We start from the raw sequence: 20,940 nt of genomic DNA, 5'->3' as shown, positions 1-20,940 counted from the left end.
TGCCCTGCACACAAGCCTCAATGTTGGTATCAGATTGCATAACCTTGGATCAGGATTTGCCCTGCCCTGACACACAGACAGTGCAAGGGGCTTTGCAGGTGCTGGTGAACCAGTGGCAGAAGAGCTTTCCAGAAGTGACACATTTCTAAGAAGGAGGAATATTGGTTGTGAGGGGCCTGGTGTGTTGTCCTTCTTGGGGCACAGCTGTGCTATGGATCACAGGCTCTGGGACATGTTCATGCTGTTGTTCCTTGAAAGCCAAGAATACTCTGACTCAGCTGATCAAGCTCATATCTGCTTAGCAAGAAGGTGCACACTTCATCTGCTGCAAGGCAGCTGTGAACAGCATGGATATGGCATGAAACCAGAAGTTATTTAGGTGCAGCTCTGGGAATCCCTGTGGACAGAGCAGTGTAATAATGGACTAACCAGGGATTTGTTGGCAAACTAATGTGCTCTTGCTGTAGTCCCAAGAGCTGGGTGTCAGCACTGCTCTCACCCTCATAGGATTGCCAGGGCTTAGCTGAAACAATCAGAATGGAAAAAAGGAGTCCATTTTTTCCAGCTGTATTTCATGCTTTGCTATCCTTAGGAGCAGACACTTCCCTTAGCAGGACTGTCCCTATCCACTCTAAAAAAAACTCCGTGGAAGGGAAAGCATTTTCTCCCTCAGACATCCAGATTTCACCTCCTGCCATTGCAGGTTATCAGCAGGAGTAGCTTCCTAACCCTGAGAAGAGATTTTGGTTTTGAGTCAGTTTTTTGTTTCCTCCTTACAAGAGCGCCAACAAAACAACATTCACGTGAACATAATCCACTTGAGTAGCTCTAATTGTGTGGGTGTTAGCAGGCTTAGGCCTCTTCAGGGGAGGACAGTGAGGGAGTGTTGGAAAGCCTGGACATGCTTTTGTTATGTAACAGGACCAGAGCTCTGTCATGTACTAGAAATGCTCAAAAAGTGGCTGTGTTGGACTTAAGCTGTGTTGGTGCCTGATTTTTTTTGTGTGGCTGAAGATGAGTGAGGAGAGGAATGTAGATGTGATACTCCTTATCCCTCTGCTTTTTCTTAGATAGCCCTACAGATTTTGTTTTCTTTCCAAATGAAATAAAGAAGAAACTCAGGAAGTTCCAAGGAAAAGTAATAACTGAGAAGTTAATATAATTTTAATATAATTATAGGTCTTAGTTGATGTACTTTTCTCTGAGACTAAGGTCAGCAAAGCAAATATTAGTAGCTCTCTTCTGATCTGGTAGATCCTTTAGTGGGTTTGGAGAGCTGCTGGTGTTAAAGGTCTGTGTTGGAATTGTCCTGCTCTGGAAAGTTCTGTGGGGATTGGAGATTCAGGAGACCTGTTCCTTGTCTTGGTAGACCAGCTCTTCCTCCAGTTCTGGTGAGCAGAGCTGTAGTATGGGAGCTGTGGGAATGGTTAGGCCTGGCTGGAAGCTCTGGCATGTTTTATCCTAGGACAATGTGTCCCTGGGTTCATGCCTGGCTTTTGGGTTGGCAGGAGAAGGGATGGAGGGCCCCATGCAGGGCTGGGGAGGATGGAGAAACAGGGAATCTAGCTAAGGGAATCCTGATCTGCACTTGAAGAATCAAGGAGCTGGAGAGCGGCTGAACATAAGTGCTCTTCCTTAGACTTCTCCCAGCAGAGTTTCCTTTCAGGATTAATATCTGTGGGGCTCTGCCCTGTGTTTGATCAGAGCTCAGCTGTGACTGGCCACTGTTCTGCCCTGGAGCTGCAGGGCTGCAGTGCTCAGCTTCTCCCTTGGAATGCTTTCCAAAATTGCTCCATGGGCCAGCAGCTGTGTTCCTGCAAAGCTGTTGTGTTAAAACCAAAACTTGCAGGGTCATTTGCCTTGGTTACAGGCTTTTGTGGGAAAAGTTGTGTGAGGAAAGAGACAGCTTAGCCAGGCTGATGGATTGCTGTTAGCAGCTGGAAAGGAAAATGCAATACAGAGCTGGAATTGTGGGGCACTCCCCAAAATCCTGAATAACCATTCTCCTGGCAGTCTGTCAGAGATCACTTCCTAAGTTATTACTGTTCAGAGGAAAATTAAACATTTAATTGCACAAATTTTAGTTTCCTGGTTTTTTTTTAAAGGTGCAGCTTTAAAGGCTTGAAGGAAAGGATATGCAAAGGCTTCAATTTTATTAAGAATACATGGTGACCACACGCTTGAATCTCTTTGTCAAGATCCATAATCTTGTGCCTGTTTCCGTTTAAACTTTCAAGACATTTAAATAGATACTTCAGAAGTGGTCATGGAAAATCCCAAGAATGGAAATTCTGCTTTTTTTAAAAGCACTTCCAGTGTTCATGTATGGTTGCAATGAGAAATTGAATTAAAAAACCTTGTAAGTGATGTGTCATAGCTGTGAAGTTTGTCACAGCAGGATCCCTTCAGTGCTATGAAGGATGCCTGGACACCTGAGTCACTGGTTTTGCTTTCTGAAAGATGACAGCAAACGCCCTCCTGTAGCCAGCACTCAGCAAGACAGCGTAATGTTTGAAGGGTAAAGTGTGAAATAGAGACACAATTTTATCAGGAGACTGTTTGCCCTGCCCTGGAAAGCAAAGGGAGGATTAGCTCCTGGTATTTCTGCTGCTGTCACCACTGCTGGTGGTCAGCAGTTTTGGGAAGACACAGAGAGGTGTCACTGACCACAGCTCAGCACAGGGGTGGAGGCAAGCTCAGGAAAATCAGAGGTTTGCTTTGTAGGGCAAGGAGAATTGTCACAGTATGGGAACAGAGGTGGGAAGGAAAATCCTCTCTAGAAGGGGAAGGATTTGGGTGCAACTTTAGCTCCAAGAGATCTTAGGGTAGTAAGAAATGTTTTGACAAAGCTGAGCACTTGCCAGGGCATGGGCACAGAGCTGGGGGGAAGAGCTGTTCCTGTGCCTGGAGGATGAGCAAAGTGGAGGGGACAAGTAAAAGGGGGACTAGACTTATCAAGGGATGGATTTAGGCAAATATTAATGTATAACTTCATGAAGATGCAGGTATTATTTATAATTATTTATTCACTATCATGCAAATCGATGCCATCAGGGGTGGTTTAGGTTAGATATTAGGAAAAGGTTCTTCCCCCAGAGGGTGCCCAGGCTCCCCAGGGAATGGTCCCGGCCCCGAGGCTGCCAGGGCTCCAGGAGCGTTGGGACAGCGCTGCCAGGGGTGCCCAGGGTGGGGCTGTTGGGATTTCTGTGCAGGGCTGGAGCTGGGCTTGACGGTCCTTGTGTGATCCCTTCCAAGATGGGACATTCTGTGCTTCTTATTCTTATCATTTTTGAAAGGATTTAAGACAGTAGGATTAGAAAGAAATTGAAACTAAATACTTAACAGTTGGGTGCAGTGTCTTTTTTCAGCCCTTTGTATACTGTCAAGGAAAATGATGCACAGAAGTTACTTAAACTGTGTAGTTGGAAAGTGTTCCTATGGTAGTTATCAGTGTTTGGAGTAATCTCCTGGGAAATCCTGAGCTCCAGTGCCTTAGGAGTCTTTAAAGAGAAAACCACTCAGTCTGGCAGGCATGGGTGGGATGATGACACATTTTTTATCTCTGCATTTAAATCCTCTCCAAGGTCTCTGAATGCCCTTCCAGCAAATGCCATGGCTTCATGGCACGGCTGGAGCAGGGGGACATGGATGGTCCTGGTAAGGTGGTGATCACCTGGCTGGGGAGCAGCATTCAGGAAACCACAGGTGTAAAAGCAGGATTGTACAGAAAGCTTTGAACTGGGACACAGCTTGGGAGCTCTGGATGAGCTGGTGTGTGCCACTGTGTTTTCAGGGATCAACCTGGAACAGAACCACTCCAGAGAGCCCCAGTGTGCTGTCCTCGGGTGTCTCTGTGAGCCAGAACTGGGATGTGTTGCAGCAATCTGGGAAGTGTCTCTGTGCAGTCCTGGTGTTTGTACCAGTTTGGTTTGCTGTACCTGGCTCTCACAGAAGTTTGTATGCTGCTGCTCTTGTTTTCCCAGAAGTGATCCTTATTCTGTTGTGTCCTAACACCTGTAAGGCGTGACAATTCCAAACCCAGCTGCCAGGACTTGGGGAGATCCTGGCTTTTCATGGATACCTCTTCCAGGTGGGCTGCTACAGCCTCTACTTCTTGCTAGATGATACCTAATTTCTCAAGTTTTGTTGCAAGATTTCAGGTGTTTTATCCAGAGCTTTTCAGTGAATGAAGAAGGTCAAGCACTTTTTGTGCTTGAACGAGATCAAAAAATTCCATAGAGGAAAGGAGCCCCAAAAGACCCAGTGCTGATTTTGATGACTATTCAGTAGAATTCCCAAAAAAGAAAACCATTTTTGCTTTTATATGAAAAGCATTGACTAGCTGCTGTTATGGAAAACAGGAGATGCAGTTTTTAACCAAAATGGCTGTGAAGAAAGACAGCTCCACAAAGTCTGATTGAATTTTAATCCCTTCCCAGAATCCAAAAATCTTTGCATTGGCAAATACCACCCGGCCACAATGGAAATATCCAGAGCCAGGGTAGCCTCAAATACAGAGCAGGGACTACAAGCCAGAGCTTGCAGTGAAACCAAAGATGTGATAAATCAAGAGAAAGAAAACCTTTTTTTATTTTTTTTTCTTTTGAAAGCAGATAAAAGATGATGAGAGCAAGGAAACATTTGCTTCACTCTTTCAAAATTTCAGTTCTGAAAGTTTCCTGTGGCTGCCTCTCAGAGCCTGGGGCAGGGAGAGGAAGTCCTGCTAGTACAGAAATGGGAGTGGAGATGGCTCAGATGGATCCTGCCCCAAACCAAGAAGCATACATGTGATTAACAGTGTGGTGTTAAACCCAGCACAAGGTTTTAATGTTAATTAAAGGCTTTTGGTCTTTCCTGAGAGCATTTAAATGCTGAATTCTGCTTTGTGCTGCTGGAACCTCTGATGGCAGCCTGTGCACGTCATCCCTGCCTCTGGTATCTTCCACATCAGCTGGAGCTGGAGAGTTGGACTCTTTCCCTGGCATTTTGCTGTGTGTTCTGTGCACTTTGCCCAGCAATTAATCCTGTTCCTCCCACTGCCTGTGGGTTTGTTCTCCTCCCACACCTGGGATGGAGCAGTGGTAGAGCTCCTTTGGCTCACTCTGTGCTTGGTTTCTCAAGGGGAAATGGAATCTGTGACTTCCAAGGAGCTGACCTAGAGACCAGATGATGAGAAGATGATGATTTTGGCTTTCTGGTTTGGTCCTCTGCTATTTCTCCTGCTCAGAAGGAAATTGTGTCATTCTCCAGCAGTACTGGTTGATTCCTCTGATTCAGAAAGCAGGGAAAAATTTAAAACTGGAGAGAATTTTATGTCCCAGGTCTGCTCATGCTGCTTCAATCACTGCTTGTAGCAAGAAAACCTGGTGCTTAAAGACCCTTGAAGTTCTTATTTACCTAAAAATTGAGACATTTCATCAGGAAAAGAGTCCTCAGTACTTGGGAATCTTGCAAAGAGGGTGAGGACCCACATTAGCTGCATTGCCAGGCTGAGTTCTCAGCTTGAATCAGTTTTCTGCTCTTCCTGTATAACCAGAGAGCAAAGGGTTAAATTCTGCCAGGAGTTGGAGTATATTTGCATATAATTGTCTAATCAGGAATTGAATGGCCCTTTGGAATTGTGCACTGAGCTGTGTCTGAGAACCATGTCTTGGCTGAAAGAATAAGAAGTGAGATTTAAGCAGCTGGGAGGGAAATGTCACTTAACCACAGAAAGGTGCAGAATGAGAGCAGCTTAGGGCTTTAGGCCTGGGAGTAAGAGCCAACCCCCAAATGTGCCAGGGGAGGCTCAGGCTGGAGATCAGGGAAGGTTCTTCCCCAGAGGTGCTGGCACTGCCCAGGCTCCCCAGGGAATGGTCCCGGCCCCGAGGCTGCCGGAGCTCCAGGAGCGTTGGGACAGCGCTGCCAGGGGTACCCAGGGTGGGGCTGTTGGGGGGTCTGGGCAGGGCTGGGGCTGCCCTGGGGGATCCTGGGGGTCCCTCCCAGCTCAGGGTATTTTGTTTTCTAAGGTTTGCCTTGAGGTGCTGACCAGAGGATTGGGGTTTTTTTTATTTTGTTGCTTTTATTTAGAGGGCACATAAAACATTTGTAAACCCAGGCAAAAACCCTGCTGGAATTGTTTTCTGCTTTGCCTTCTCCTGTGTACAAGGAGAAGTCCCTGTGTTGGGGTTGGTGTAGGCATCTCTGAAGTATCAGAGAGGAAAGGAGTTAAAAGTTTGGTCAGCATTGACTGGATGGTGGATTTTAGTTGAATTTTCTAAGCTCCTCCTTGACAGATTTCCTGGCATTAACCTGGAAGTATCCAGACTTCAAAGCATCTTTTGTGGATTTTAAGCAGAATATTTTAGTCTTGTGCTGCTACTTTTTTTTTTTAGGTGTTATACACAGTGATGAATATTATTTTTATTTTTTTTTTACTTTAGGGAAAAAGGAGGAACATTGACAAAAATTTGGACAGCTATAGTAGCAAATGCCAAGTGTTCTTTTTTTTGTGGTTGCAGACTGTCTCAGAATAATGCCAGCATTGTTGTTCTGCTGATTTAGTTGGTGATCTCCATTTACAGCCAGCCCAAGACTACAGAGGGAATTTTCTCTCTTTGATATGTTCCTGCTTGTAAACCTTTGTGGTTTGGGTCATTGCTGTGACCCATGACTTCAGGGACATTGCTGGATGCATCAAGTAGTGAAGCCTTCCCATCCTCACCATTCTACACCTCAGACCAGTGTAATTTGAGATAGTGTCAGGGCACCCATTTCCTCCTTCACTGACCTGTCAATTGGAGCTCTGCTAATGGAATTGTTTAGAGACTAATGTGTTGCCATTTTAAAATACACAATCAATACAAAAATACAGAATGAGATTCTGTACTCTAAATGACATCTGCTTTAAGCTCTGTGCTGCTTAAGATACTTTGCATCTGTAAAATTCTGCAGCTACCTGTCCTGGATTAATTGCTGCGTGGAAAGAGGTGCTGGATTTTGTGAGCTCTTTCTCCAGGAAGGTGATAAATTATGTTCCTGGTTATGAAGCTTTGGACACATGGGAATCACATTCTTCCTTCATTGCAGATCACAGAGGCCTTGTTGAAGGAGAGAGATAAACAGGCAAAATGGAATGGGATCCCTTTGCTGTTGCAGAAGCTGTATGAGCACAGCCACCCAAACAGCGACTTCTCCCAGTGCCAAAGCATCCTAAAGGTACTGCCTGCACCCTTCTTCCTAAAGCCTGAGATAATTTTGTTGTGGTTTTCTTTAAAGTCTACTGTGATCATCCTGTATTAATTTCTTAAACTGTCTGCATGATGGTATCTGTCAGAAATTGGCTGGTAAGTAAAAGCTGGGGGTGCAGGTGATGATTAGTCAGTGAGATCACACAGATAGTGGAAGATAATTGTGTTTATAGTGATGAACAGTTTTCTTTTTGAACCATCTCTTTATTTTTCTCCTACCTGCAGGAAATTTCTCCACTTCTCTCGATGGAAGCCATGGTTTATGTCACAGAAGACAGAAAAGCTGCTCAAGAGTCCAGTTTCCCAAACACATACACATTTGATTTGTTTGGGGGAGTTGATGTAAGTGTGTTTTTTCAGTATCAGAAGATCTGCATGATAATCATCCCACTGAAAAATCTCTTCAGTGAGGTCTTTGAAGCTTCTAGATGCAAGCTACAGAATGACTTTACCAATTTAATGTCAAGCATTAGAATTGTGCCACTTTCTGTTAATCAAAATAGGAAAAGGGTGTATTTTTCAAGGTATTACATGCAAAGTGAGGTGTTTTGTTCTTATATGATACAGAATACTTGGCTGTTTCTTTAGTCAGGCTTTTTTTACCTTAAAAAAGATTAGACCTTTAGTTCTGAATGAAGACAGTTTCAAATGATTCCTGGTTGTGAGATACAATAACACAATTGGCATTGGAGCAGTGAGAATTTCACTTAACACTGGGGGACCTGTGGCAGTTTAAGCACACCAGGGCTCTGTCTTAACCAGGTTGTCTGTGTTTATTGCTTCATCTCTGGCAAAGTTTTTAAGCAGAATTGGAAGGTTTCTGTGGACATTCTGGCAATTTATCATTTTGTTTATTTGCTTTAATTCTACATTGCACAAATACCCATTTGCTCCATTTTATGGTGCCCGACTCTGGCTTGGCTTTCATTAGAAATGTATTATTTGTATTTTCCAGTGACCTAATTGATACTCTCTTTTTATTCAGTTTAACTAAACAGATTTTACTATTTATTTTTTGTCACATTTATTTTTTGTTATTTTGTCTTTGTAACAGAAATAACATTTTTGTTGTTTTATTTCTTACACAAGTAAAGGCTTGCTTTTACTTAAAGCTGCTGTTTATATTTTGAAATGAGCACTGTCAGTTGAGAGCAAAAGCCTTTAGCTACCCAAGCAAATGAGAACACTATGAAAGTGTTTTAAATTTCCCTTGTTTTTAAAGGGAAATAGTGGTACTTCTGTATAGATGATTTTAACATAATGCACAGAATCTCTGTGTACTGGGGACAAGTTTTTGGTTTGGTTGGTTGGGGCTTGGTTGGCATCTCCCTTGGGCAGGAGATGGTAAATATCAGATCCACTGTAATTACCTGGTGCTGTAGTCAGAGATTTGGCTGATAGAGTTGGGTTTAATGTGATTAAAGGCAATGATGGAAGCCAGTGCTGAGTGTTTTCAAAAATCCTGCTCTAGGATTTGAAAGGGAAGAAGTTTGATCTGCTGGTGCTGTGTGTGCCACATGCTGATTCATGTTGCAATATTTTGAGCTGTGGAACATGAGTAACTTTGAAGGACACTCAGTTTGCAGTGTACTCTCTAGGCTACAATTTGTGAGAGTTAAAATATTTTAGGATTTGACAGCCTTTACACTGAGGAAGAACAAAACCATATTAGTGGCTCCTCCCTTTATATGAATCCATGTAAAATAAAGACCTGGGAGTGCAAATACACAAGCCTCATGGATTTTATACCTGAATGTAACCCCATCCCAAGAAACACAATCTCATCATTCCCTTTCTGCTCCTTCTGCCTCTGGTGAGAGGCAGAAAACCCAAGATTTAAAGCATAAACCCATAAACCTCAAACTTTAAGATGTGCATTCTCCTAAAACACAAGCCATTAATATGAGATCTGTATTACTGCAATCATTTTTCTCTACCCTATTAATGCTACAGCTACTACTACAAATGTTGCTAAATATGTCTATTCCCCTTAAAAGCCTATTTATTTATTTATTTGTTGGGGCTTTTAATGTAGCCTCCAGTGATGTCAAGGTGGTTTCCTCTGTGTTTGGATCAATAGTTCATTAAAAGAAGATGGGACAAATAGATCAAGTTGTAAACTCTTAAATAATCTTGTGAGTTGGCACTGATATTTATTACTGGGTGATACCTGCATTGCTGTCAACAATTTTAAACTGAATTTTAAAACCAGCAGGGTTTGCAGTAGTTCTTGCAGAAGTCATCAGCTCCTTCTGTTTGCCAACTTTCATTTTTAAATGAAGTGCTTTTTTTTCAAATATTTTAAGCCAAACCAGAGGTACAGACTAGAGCAACTAAAGATCAATTCTGCATCAGTCAGAACCACAGTCTTTGGAAAGCTGATTGTTGCATTCTTTAAATAGAAATATAGATGTAAATATATATACAGGTATACAAGCAGTGACTTTTTGGTGCTGTGATAAAATCTGGAGCTGCTGAATTCTGTCTGGACATGAAATGTTTTTGAAGCACAGCAAGGTTTAGGGAAAGCCTTTGCAAAATTTGCATCTCTTTGCAGATTATTGCTAAAGATTCCTTATTTTAAGAGATGTGTGATCACCATCCTTGATGTTATCTGGAGGCATGTGAAATTACATTCCTTGCAAGCTCAAATTCTTTTAAAGCTTGCTAGTGGGAGATTATTTTGTACAGCTCTTACTGTTTAGGGTAAATGCAACTATAATTTGTCAATATGATTTTGACACCAGTGGGGGTTTGATTGTAGAGCCTTCATTATTCATCTCTGTGACTTCAGCAGAAACAGGTTTGGGTTTGTCATTGGGAAATTAATTGGTTATTTTTATCTCAGTGATCATTCCCTTAATTCCTTATCTTATTTTTACAGCTTTTAGTAGAAATTCTCATGAGACCAACTCTTATTACACAGAAAAAGAAGCAGAAAAGTAAGTAAATAGATGGTTTATCTGTTTCTTTTCCCCAGTTTTGCCTGGTGTTTCTGCTTCAGACATAAATTGTTTTATTTTTCTGTTATTCTCTTTCCATCCCAGCAATTTCCTGTTGATTCATTTAGGAGTGAATCACTGTTTCTTTGTTCTCCCTGGTACTGATTCGTGCTGGGATTTTTGAGAGTCACCTGTTTCTGGCACAGTTCCGGAGCTTCACGCACTCAGCACAACACACTTGACTCAAAGCACTAAATCTGCAATCACTGGAAACTCTTCTTGTTCCTGTGGCTACAGCTACAGTGAAAAATTATTAATAATAAGCCACAAAACATTGTTTGTGTAATGGGAGCTGCAGAGATTGTAAGATGAGTAGCTCAGGAAAACAGCACGCTTTTTGTTACATGACTGCTCATTTCCACATTGCTGTAAGGACAAGGGGTGCAGTGACTTCAGCTCAACTTTCCTGCTGGAGCAGCTTGGCTGCAGTGTTTTCATTTCCCCTGTTTGGGATTCTGCTGCTTCCCTGACCCCTGCTGAGGGAAGGGAATGTCGAGGTGCACCCTGTGCCTGCTAACCAGGGAACTTCAAAGGTGAAGTGACTTCAACTGGAGCTTTAGGCAATTGAAGGTCTGTACTGAAAACATATTTTAAATATTAAAATGCTGTGGCAAAGCAGATGGGAAGTTTTTCTATGAAGTCCAGGCACTGAGAAAACAAGCATGAGTTTCCAGTGGAGAAAAGTGCATGAACTGACATTTTTTCCCCATACAAAAAAATTTTAACATGTGAACAGATCGGGTGTAGAGTGTTTCTTGTGGCTTCTATGCCATAAGGCATTTGCATGTATGCTCTGAGCTGGCAGCCTGAAGTTGTCACCCATCCCACAGTTCTCCATGTCCCTCCCATGCCAGGGGTGTTCCTTGCAGGGAATGGCTGCTGACTGTCTGCTCTCTCCTTTGCAGTAAGTGATGACCTCATCAAGGACTGTTTAAGCATACTGTACAACACCTGTATATGTGTAAGTATGACTCTTCTGAGCACTTTTTACATGTGCTACTTCATAAGACAATAAACAGATTCTTTTAAGTGTAACTTAAACTTCCTCTGAAGCTTTACATTAAAATTCCTTCAGTTAAATACAGCATCACTCTGTATTTTGATGTGTTGCTCAAATAATTTGTTTTCTGACCTGCATTGTCAAGCTTAAGTTCCCTTGTTTGGATCTTTCTGCCTCTGTGTTTCCATAGGAAAGCTGTGCCAGCCTTTGTTAATGTTGCAGCTTAAAATCTGAAGCTGGGCATGGATGCCTGTTAAGCCCAGCTACGGCTGGTCTTGTTCAGAATTGGAGCTGGCAAAGGGTTTTGAATTTGATCCTGCAACTCCATATGCTGAAGTTCAGTCCAGTCCAGTCATGGCAGATCAGTGCAAAGGAAGGTGCTGGGTTAAAGGCCTCTGGAAATACCTTGTCATTAAATCCTGAAGCTAAAAACAAAGGCCTCAGATTATGTATGCAGGGAACATCCTCAGGATTGTTTACTTCATCACACACCTCATTATGCCAGAGCCTAGGGAACATTGTTTAACAAAAATTGAAAAAAGAGCCAGTTAGTTCCTTGGAGCTCTTCCAAAATCATCAGTCTAATCTCCAGAGTTTGAGTCTTACTAGATCATGTCTCACTGATAAGGATCTGTGTACACATGGGACAGGAGAGAGAGGGAACACTTTTTTCCTTGGCTTGGATGATTTATTTTTTTAACTGCAGGTAATGCAACTTTTGCAAACTGAGAATAGCATGATAAGCTAAAAAAAAAGTTTGTAATTTCTAGACTAGCTGCTCTGTTTTAATTCACTTTGGTATTACTGCAGGGATTGGAGGAGAAGTGTCCAGGATCACAGAAATGGTCTGTGGGCAATATTAGCTGTTTTTATGCTTATCTGTAAATATTGGGGAATTATCTTTGCCAGTCTGGTTCTGTGAGCACTGGGAATGTGTCTCATGGATAAAACACAGCTTTGCAAGCAGTGAGGATGTAGCTGTGAGTTCCAGGAAAGCCTGGCTGTGCTCTCAGCAGAGCTCAGAGCATGAAAGGCAGCCTTAAACTCTTAAACTTGGCTTTCCATGCCTCAGTCTGACTTCAGGGTTCATCACCCCGTTCTTTAGGCCAGTGCTCGATCCGGGTTGCTCGGACAGCGGTGCTGAGGGTTTAGGAGCTGCTGTGTGTGCACACCATGGCATGGAGCTGGTCACAGTTTGTATGCAAAGCAGAGCCCAGCCCCTGTGGTGTGTGCCCAGGCAGGCAGGGCTGGCTGCAGATTCACACAAGGAAACAGCTGCCTTGAGGTGAAGCCTCTCATCCCGGCGTTGTTGCCAGTGCCACATTGACTCCAAACCAGGACTGGAGATGGTTTTGCTTGCCACAAACAGGACATTCCCTGGTTTCAGAAGCAGCTGGCTCAGCACCACATCATCTCTAGGGCTGTGCTGCCTGTGCTGTGCCATGTGCTGCTCGGGGTGGGCTCTCACTGGGCCTCTGTGTGCTCGTTTCCAGACGGAAGGAGTCACAAGGCGGCTGGCAGAGAGAAATGACTTTGTGTTGTTCCTGTTTACACTGATGACAAACAAAAAGACATTCCTACAAACTGCAACGCTCATTGAAGATATCCTGGGAGTTAAAAAGGTTAGTTACTGCTTTCTTAATATCATTGTATGGCTTTTCAGCCCAGTGGAGGAAAGAGAGCTGTTTCTTTGAAGAGTTGCTGAAGGTAGTTTTCAAAGCTGTCATTCTCACTTCTTGTAGCTTATTTGAAACCTGCCTGTTCACAGTGGTAATTAACTTCAGTCACTTCTCATAAAGAAGCCAAATCCTCTGATGTCATACTTGTAGTGCTTTTACCCAGTTCAGAGAATGGTGGTAGCTGTGTCTCCATGGTCTGAGTCATTAAAGAATAACCCATATTACAAACAAAGAAAATGAACCTCATATAAATTCAATTTTCATCCTGGGCTGCTGATTGTATTTGACATACTTCACTTGTCTTCCTCACATCTGGGAGGTTTCCTCTGTATTCCTGGGTGTTTGTCTGGCTGAGAAGTTGTAGGATGGGGACACGGGGCACTTAAATCTTCTGTACAAACCTGGTTATTGAACTTATTTTCCAGCATCAATTGCAGCTCAGTGCCCTGATGTGATGCAAGTAAAATACTCTAGGTGTAACCTTGGGAAAACCTTGATTGGAAAGAATCTCTGTATGTTTTGTGGAGAAGGCCAGGAGTCTGTAACCTAATACTTTATTATTTAGAGTAAGATTGAGGTTGATGTACTTCCTGAAATAGGAAACAAGCTTAGTTTATCTGAACAATTTTTTTTTTGTTTGAAAGCTCTTTCTAACATTTTTTTATTAAAAAGAACTTCTGATGTAAAGACTGAGAAATAATTTAGAAGTTCTTATCTGAGTTTCAAAGAAAAGACGGGATTGGAAAACAAAATGGAAACTTCTAATACCTAAACATAATTAGTGTATTAAATCAGGTTGTGGTTTTGTGGATTTTTTAATTAAAAAAAGGCCCCCAATTTTTTTTGTAAATACAAAAATAGTATTTAAAATATGGATATCTGTACTTTTGAAATTGCTAAGCCTGACAGCTGTTGTAAATCCCAGCTGTTTTCAGACTGCTAACACTGGAATAACCCAGAGAGCTCCCCAGGGAGGATCTGCTTGTGTTCACTGACCATCCCATGTGACTGAGCTGCTGTTGCCTCCTCCAGGAAATGATCCAGCTGGATGATATTCCCAACCTGGCCAGCCTGGTGTCCAGCTTTGACCAGCAGCAGCTGGCCAACTTCTGCAGGATCCTGGCTGTCACCATCTCGGAGCTTGACACAGGCAGTGATGACAAGCACACACTTCTGGCCAAAAATGCCCAGCAGAAAAAAAACTTGGGCCCTTCCCGAGCTGAAATTAATCAAGGTAATTGTTGTGTTGTGAAATCAGAATAATTTCAGCAATGTATAAAGTTTACCTCTTCTCAATGTCACACAGTGTTATGTTTCTGAAAGATAATGAAAGTGTTGTGTCTTACAAAGCATTTTTCTTGATTCACTCCCCTCAGATTGTTTCCTGAAAAGAATGTTTCCTGTTAGTGAAACTTTGTAGCTTTTGGTTTCATGTGGTGTTGCTAATTAGGTGAATTAATTTCTGTCATTTCAGCATTCTCTGAGAGAATTAAAATAATTGGATATGTTTTCTGTGCCTTAGCCACATCCATGGACTTCCCATTAGCAGCTCTCAATAATTCTGTGTCCTCCATAGAATATGAACTCCTGAACTAAAGCTGCCTGCAGTGTGGTTGCTGTTGGAGCAGTGCCTTCTCTGATTTTATCTGATGTTGTCCTGAACAGGATGTCTTGTCTTTATCAAAAAGAGAAGTGTGTTTAATATTAATTGTGTTGCCCAGTGTTACCAAACCAGCCTTGGAAATCTGTGGGGCTGATCTCAGCCTTAACTTTGGGCACAGTGCACCTTTCCTTATTGTGCTGAGTACTTCTCAGGTGCAGAAGTCTTGCCTAGAAGGATAAGTAGGAATTGAAAAAGTTAAAGTACTATCAGATGTTGTATCTGCTGTTTTCAGCTCTTGCTGTGCTGAAAAAGCTTTTGTGCTTCTGAAGCAGATATTTGCATAGGTCCATGCCAAGCAAATGTTTAGCTAATCATTTTTTATGGGCACAATCAGAGACTGATTCTAAGGCTGTACAGTATATTCTATTGAAAAAACTTCATCAGGGAGCTTATTCTTTCAGAGATGCATTGCTTTCATGTAATGTTCATGGCCAAATTCTTTGTCCTTTTCTCCTTGCCCCCAGTAGTGGGAAGTGAAGCTTTAGCCATGTATCTTTAATAAACAGGTCCTGTAATTAAGTTGTTCTTGAAGGCAAAATGCACCTCCCCAAACATTTTGCAGAGCAGTGACTTCTGTCCTTGCACTGCTCTTCCTGAAGGTGCATCTCCACAGTTAAAACCCTCACACCTGGGACTGCTGTAGAGTGTTCTCCACCTGTTTTGCTCCATGAAGAGCTAATTCGGGAACCTTTTACTTGAAAAGCTGTCAGATTTCCTCCCCAGTGCTGCAGGGAGCCAGTTCAGTCACTACAGCACCACGGGAGGGAACATGAAGGAGGAAGGGAGAGGTGGAGCTGCCCCTTCCAAAGGCTGCTGCTTTATTTCTGCCAGCTTAGTTTTCAGTCAGATCAGTTCCTTGATAAGACTGGAGAGCAGCCCTGAATTGTTGCTGGGGTATGGATGCTCTTTTCCAGTCCCTAACAGAAGAGTGTGCTGAGTTCTTCCATCTTCAGATCTTTTTAACCAGATCTTTTTAACCATACACTTCTGTATTCCTGAAGTAAATGTGCTGGTACCTTGTGGTGATCTTGCACTGTAATAAAATTCTTTCTTTTATTTTTTTTCAGCTACACTTCTGAATATTCCAGGCTTCATCGAGCGGTTGTGCAAACTGGCCACAAGGAAGGTGTCTGAAACAACAGGGACTTCCAGCTTCCTGCAGGAGCTGGAGGAGTGGTACACCTGGCTGGACAATGCCCTGGTGCTGGATGCACTGATGAGAGTGGCAAATGAAGAGGCAGAGCAGAGCAGTACAGGTACCTTGCTTGCATCCCTCCACCCACCAGCAGCTGAGGCATGTCTTAACCTTGCTCAGGGCTTGCCACGTGTTGCTTTTCCTGTCATCTGGTGCTGATTCCACTTTCCTCCCATGGAGGATTCACATATCAGCATTTAGGTCTGACTGCTGTTTTGTTCTCATGTAATGCTGATTTTTTTACTGAATTAAAATAAGCCAAAGGAGAGAGCAGTGTGTGCCCTTTGCATGCCTAGCTAACCCTGAAGGGCTGTGCATCCTCAGCCCTAACTTCCTCTGGAGTGATTAAAATAACCCTCCTGAGGTGAGTGGCTTCACCAGCATTTTACTCTAAAACTTTGGCTCATGACTTTGGGTTCAAATGCTTCATACCAAACAAGTGTCCTCTTCTTTAAAAAGGAAAGGTGGTTCCAGCTAAATTAAATAAGTTAATTGGGAAAAAATAATTGTTGCAGTGGAAGTGTTAATACAACCTTAGGAAAATGCTTTGGAGCATGTGTGTGGTTTGTTCCTTCACTCTTTGGTATGACAAAATGCAATGTTTGTCTGGTAGAACTCAAAGTACTTCATATTCCTGTTTCTTAGCAGGGTAATTCTCTCTGACTTTATTTAACTGTGGCCTAAGAATACTGGTACTGAGGTATGAAATGAAAATAGATTTAATAGTAAGTGCTTCTAATAATCTCCCATCTACTTTTATTACCTTTCTGCCATGCCCTGGTGCAGTAATCTATTAATTCATTTAGGTGAGCCTGCTTATTTTAAGGAGATGCTGCCATTTAGTTTGTTATGGGAAAAGAATTTAAAAATCTGGTTTTTTTCTCCTCTAAATTTTCAGCTATTTTTTTTCTCGAGCATGTAATTCAAATTGGTTTTTTGCTGTGCATTACTATTTTTAGTTAAGAAGAAAATTCCAGCAGATGTGTGCTGCTCCTGCATCTGCAGTGTTCAGTCTAAAAGTAACAACTGTAACAAATCCTTTCCTGTTGAAGCTGCCCCAGTCTCACATCTTTGCCATCTTTTTCAGAGTCTTCAGATGAGAGTGGACTGGCCAACACCTCCACAAGAACACAGCTGCCCCAGTCCATGAAGATCATGCACGAGATCATGTACAAGCTGGAGGTGCTGTATGTTCTCTGTGTGCTGCTCATGGGCAGGCAGAGGAATCAGGTGAGCCCTAGTGGATGCCCACACTCACAGTTGGTGTCTCTTTAAACCTGAGTGCTCATGAGTGAGGTCATAGACACAGAAATGCCAGGGCAAAGCTCAAGGTACAAAGCTGGGCAGTCCATCCTGGCAGCCCTGCCCAGAAACCAGACAGCATTGCACTGGGAACAGCTGGGGCAGGGCTGCTCACACACTGCTCTGGTGCTGGAGGGATGCAGCAAATGTGTGAAAACCTGGATGCTGCAGGAGCTGCAGCATCCAGGTTTGGATGGAGCCCCTTCAAGCCTTACCCTTCTTTGGCTGCTTTCACTTTTGGAAATGCTTTGGATGATTTTTGCAGCATATTGCCATGACTTGGCAAAGTGTTAAACTCCCAGCTGGGAAGGTGCATTTCAGTGCTATCTGCACTGGTCACTGCCTGCCAATCCCACTCATCTGTTCCTTTGCCTTTCTTCCTTTTAAAATGGAAAAAAAAAATTGTTCCCTGCCTCACACAGGTTATGAAGAACCAGTCACTGCAGCTTGGCTGTGGTTTGATTTAAATGGGTCAAAAGCAGGTTGTGAAGGGAAAAGCAAAGCAATCCTTGGTGAGGTTTTGACAGGTTTCCAGCATTGGCAGTCTGCTCAGCTCAGCAGAGCTTGTCATAGTGGGGGCATTCAGATGTCCTGGGCATGGGAGGGCCAAGCTGGTGTGGCTTATTGAAAGGCTGTTGTGTTAGGCAGGAGAGGCTGTGTTGTGGGCAGGGGTTGGGGAACATTTATCTGGAGTATTTTGTTCTGTGGTAGTAACCTCCCAGGGTATCAGTCACAAACACCCCCCAGGGCAATCTCCTGAATCTCTTAATCTGAATACAGGTGCAATTGTAGCTCAGTCCCAAACATAACTCACCTGTTCCCTCCAAACCTACAGCAGAGCTTGGGGACCTCCCCTCCGTGGAAGTGTTCAAGGCTGGGGCTTGGAGCAGCCTGCTCTGCTGGAAGGTGTCCCTGCCCATGGCAGGGCTTTAGCATCCCTTCCATGCCAAGCCATCCTGGTATTTTGTGATTCTAAGCAGACACTTGGCATTAAAAGAAGCAGATTCTGCATAAGAGGAAGCAGAGAGAACCAGTAATTCTTGCAGAAACCACAGTCACTACAATAAACAACTCTGAATGATGTTGTCATTCCTTTTAGAAGTGCTGTTTCTGTTAGGCATGAAATAAAATGTAAACAAGGCCCAAAACATAACTGAAACTAGCAGAACATGGATCTATTAGAAGGATTTTTTCTTTTCTCTTGTATCAAGGCAGATAATTCATCCCTGCCTGAGCTCCCCACAAGAATGCAGGGTTATAGATTCTGCAGAAATTGCTGCAGCCTGCACTCATGCTGCTGGAGGGAGGGAGCTGGAAGTGCTGGATTCCTTCCCTCCCTGGGTCACTTCTCATCTGTTCTGTCAAATGTGACAAGGCAAAGCTAGCTGAAGCAGCTAGCTTTGAAGATGAATTTATGTTTTAATTTCCTGGGAACACAACTCTTACCCTTCATCTGCTATTTCTGCCCCCATGCCGATGGGGAAACTAAGGATAAAGGTAGCCTGCAGTTCACTTCTTCCCAGGATGGGGATTCCAGTCCTCACTCAGGACTGGAGTTGATTTCTTGAAGGATTTGAGTTACTGCATTCCCAAACACTTGTCCAGAGCCAGGGGCTTTTTTTGTTTGTTTGTTTTAGGGTTTTGTTTTTTGTTTGTTTGTTTTTGGGAGAGTTGGTTTGGGGGGGGCGTTGTCCTTTATTTTGTTTTGCTTTGGTTTTTTTTTTGCTTTGGTTTTGTTTTGATTTGTGAAATCCTCTGCCTTTAAAACACATTACATCCTTCATTCCTTAATCTGCATAAGACTTGTGTGGCAGATGTGAATCCCCTGCCCTTCCTCAGAGCCAGGCACAGGAAGGACTGGAGCTGAGCTGTTCTCCATGGGAAGCTCTGGAATGCAGGCACAGCAGTGTCCAACAGCATCCTCAGACAAGCATTTCAGCTGCTTTTTTGGTCTCTTTTTTCTGGGAAGGAATAAAAGCACAGGATCTGTGATACCAGTCTGAGCAGCCAAAGGACCTGCTGGTTTTAGATTGGATGCATTTTGCATAGAATTTTATTAAGGGCATCACAAACCTGCTTCAGTCTGCCGTAATTATTGACATAATGGTCTGGCATTTGCTTAAAGCAGAGTGCAGCCTCCCAAACTCAACCTGTCCCCAGATGAATCTCTGAATGCTTGGTTCAAACTTGATTGCTGGTTAATTTGCATAAATTGATAACTGTGGTAGCAGTGACTTGGCTCCTCCTGTTGCCGTGTTGGAGATGATCTCACCCTTGAGAATAAATGGTGTTTCTCTGCAGATCTGGGCCTTTGCTGCCTTCTCATTATGGTCACACCCTAAATTACTCTCCTTATATATTTTTCTAGGCTGTCCTGCATGTCTGTGTGGTGGTGAAGAGCCATCAGCTGATTTCCTTGCTCCTGCTGTAGGGAGCCACACTGCACACACAGAAGCTCAGCTTAGCAGAGACAGTCTTAGTGTTGAGAAAGAACAGAGCAATTCCTGTGAAGCTGGATGGCAGCAGGAAAAAGCCAAAGTAGCTTGAAAGCTGAATATAGAGCAGGGATTGTCTTGGCATCCTCAGGCAGAGTAATTGTAATGAGTTTGGGCTCTGGGAGAGTGTTGCAGAGGCGGTGACATGACTGAAGAGCTTGGTCAGGTGAGCATTCAGGCTGAGCAAACTAAACTGCACAGATTTGAAATCTGAATCATTTGGAAAGGAGCAGATGAGGAGTTAAAACTGAGTGTAGAGAGCTGTTCCTTTAGTGAGGGTTGAGACTCTTGCAGGCAGCTCAGGCTCTTGGCTCCCTCCTGTTGTGCCTGTGCCATGGAGGGCCAGGGGCACTACAGGGAGCACTTTGTTCAGAGAGATTCCTCAGAGCTGTTTCTGTGACTAAACCACAGTGTCTAAGAGTGTTTCAAAATAATGAAGCACCAGAGGACTCCAGGCTCAGCAGTCTGTCAGGGCAGTGTGGGTGGGTGGGAAGGAGCTGGGTGCTCCTCAGGTGTTTATTTGAGTTGTCCAGCAACAGGAATGTGATTTCCATAAAGGTGGGACAGCTGGTGGCTGCAGCCAAGAGGAGTTCAAAAAGCAATCAGCTGTGCTGCAAACTAGAACCAAACTGTGTAAAACAACATCAGCTTCAGATGTTTTGATTCATTCAGGTGTTTGAGTAAATAGAACAAAGCAGATTGATCTGCTTGAAGTGCTGCTGGTTACAGTTCTGGATATTGGGACAACCTGGGGTATTTTTAAGTGATTTTGTTTGCTAATTTTAAAGAACATGTCCATTACATCGGCACTTAATTTTTTGCAGAATGTTGTACATTCCAGTCATGTGGTTTTCATTTGTAACCACTTCTCAAGGAATAATGGTTGTATTAGGCCTACAGCTAATAAGAATCCCACTTTCTATTCCCCTTAGTCCTCATCTTCTAAATTCCTTACACCAAAAGTATCCCAGCTTGGACTGAAGGTATTAAACAGCTGTTCACACCAAAATTATTAGCTTTTTTATGTGGATAAAAAAGATGTACCAGGCAGACTGATAAATGAGCAATTTGACTTTTTTTTTCTCTGAAGTTCAGCTTTTCTTTAACCTGAAGGAGCAGTGTGGTGTGTTTGTGTTACTGCTGGTCTCTGCTCAGGACTCCTGCTCAGGTGTTTTGGTGAACAAAACCAATATTGATGGGGTTTTTTTGTCATCAGAGGCCTGCCTGAGCAGCAGCTGTGTGTCTGCAAAGGGAAAGGACACTCAGGGGATTGAGTGGCTGCAGAATATCCCCAGCTCAGCTGTTTGGTGTAGATACATTTTCAGTGTGCTGGAAGTGATGTTCTGATGCCCAAAGCTGCTTCCAGAGACACAGT

The 20,940-nt window shown here is 43.2% G+C and overlaps 1 protein-coding gene across 1 annotated transcript in view; it reads left to right on the top strand.

Moving 5' to 3' along the window:
- TRPC4AP (transient receptor potential cation channel subfamily C member 4 associated protein) overlaps nt 1-20,940 on the top strand; it is a 33,903-nt gene that overhangs the window by 3,732 nt on the left and 9,231 nt on the right. The window contains exons 2-9 of the mRNA XM_084217681.1: nt 7,069-7,197; nt 7,455-7,571; nt 10,114-10,171; nt 11,137-11,192; nt 12,725-12,853; nt 13,943-14,144; nt 15,641-15,829; nt 16,856-16,998. Coding sequence (XP_084073807.1) covers nt 7,069-7,197; nt 7,455-7,571; nt 10,114-10,171; nt 11,137-11,192; nt 12,725-12,853; nt 13,943-14,144; nt 15,641-15,829; nt 16,856-16,998 — 1,023 coding nt within the window. The remainder of the gene's footprint in view (nt 1-7,068; nt 7,198-7,454; nt 7,572-10,113; nt 10,172-11,136; nt 11,193-12,724; nt 12,854-13,942; nt 14,145-15,640; nt 15,830-16,855; nt 16,999-20,940) is intronic.

The sequence above is a fragment of the Fringilla coelebs genome (genome assembly GCF_963513975.1).
Source record: "Fringilla coelebs genome assembly, chromosome: 18".
Lineage (NCBI taxonomy): Eukaryota > Metazoa > Chordata > Aves > Passeriformes > Fringillidae > Fringilla > Fringilla coelebs.
Note: the sequence above shows the minus strand (reverse complement) of the source record. Positions and strands in the feature narration are given on the sequence as shown.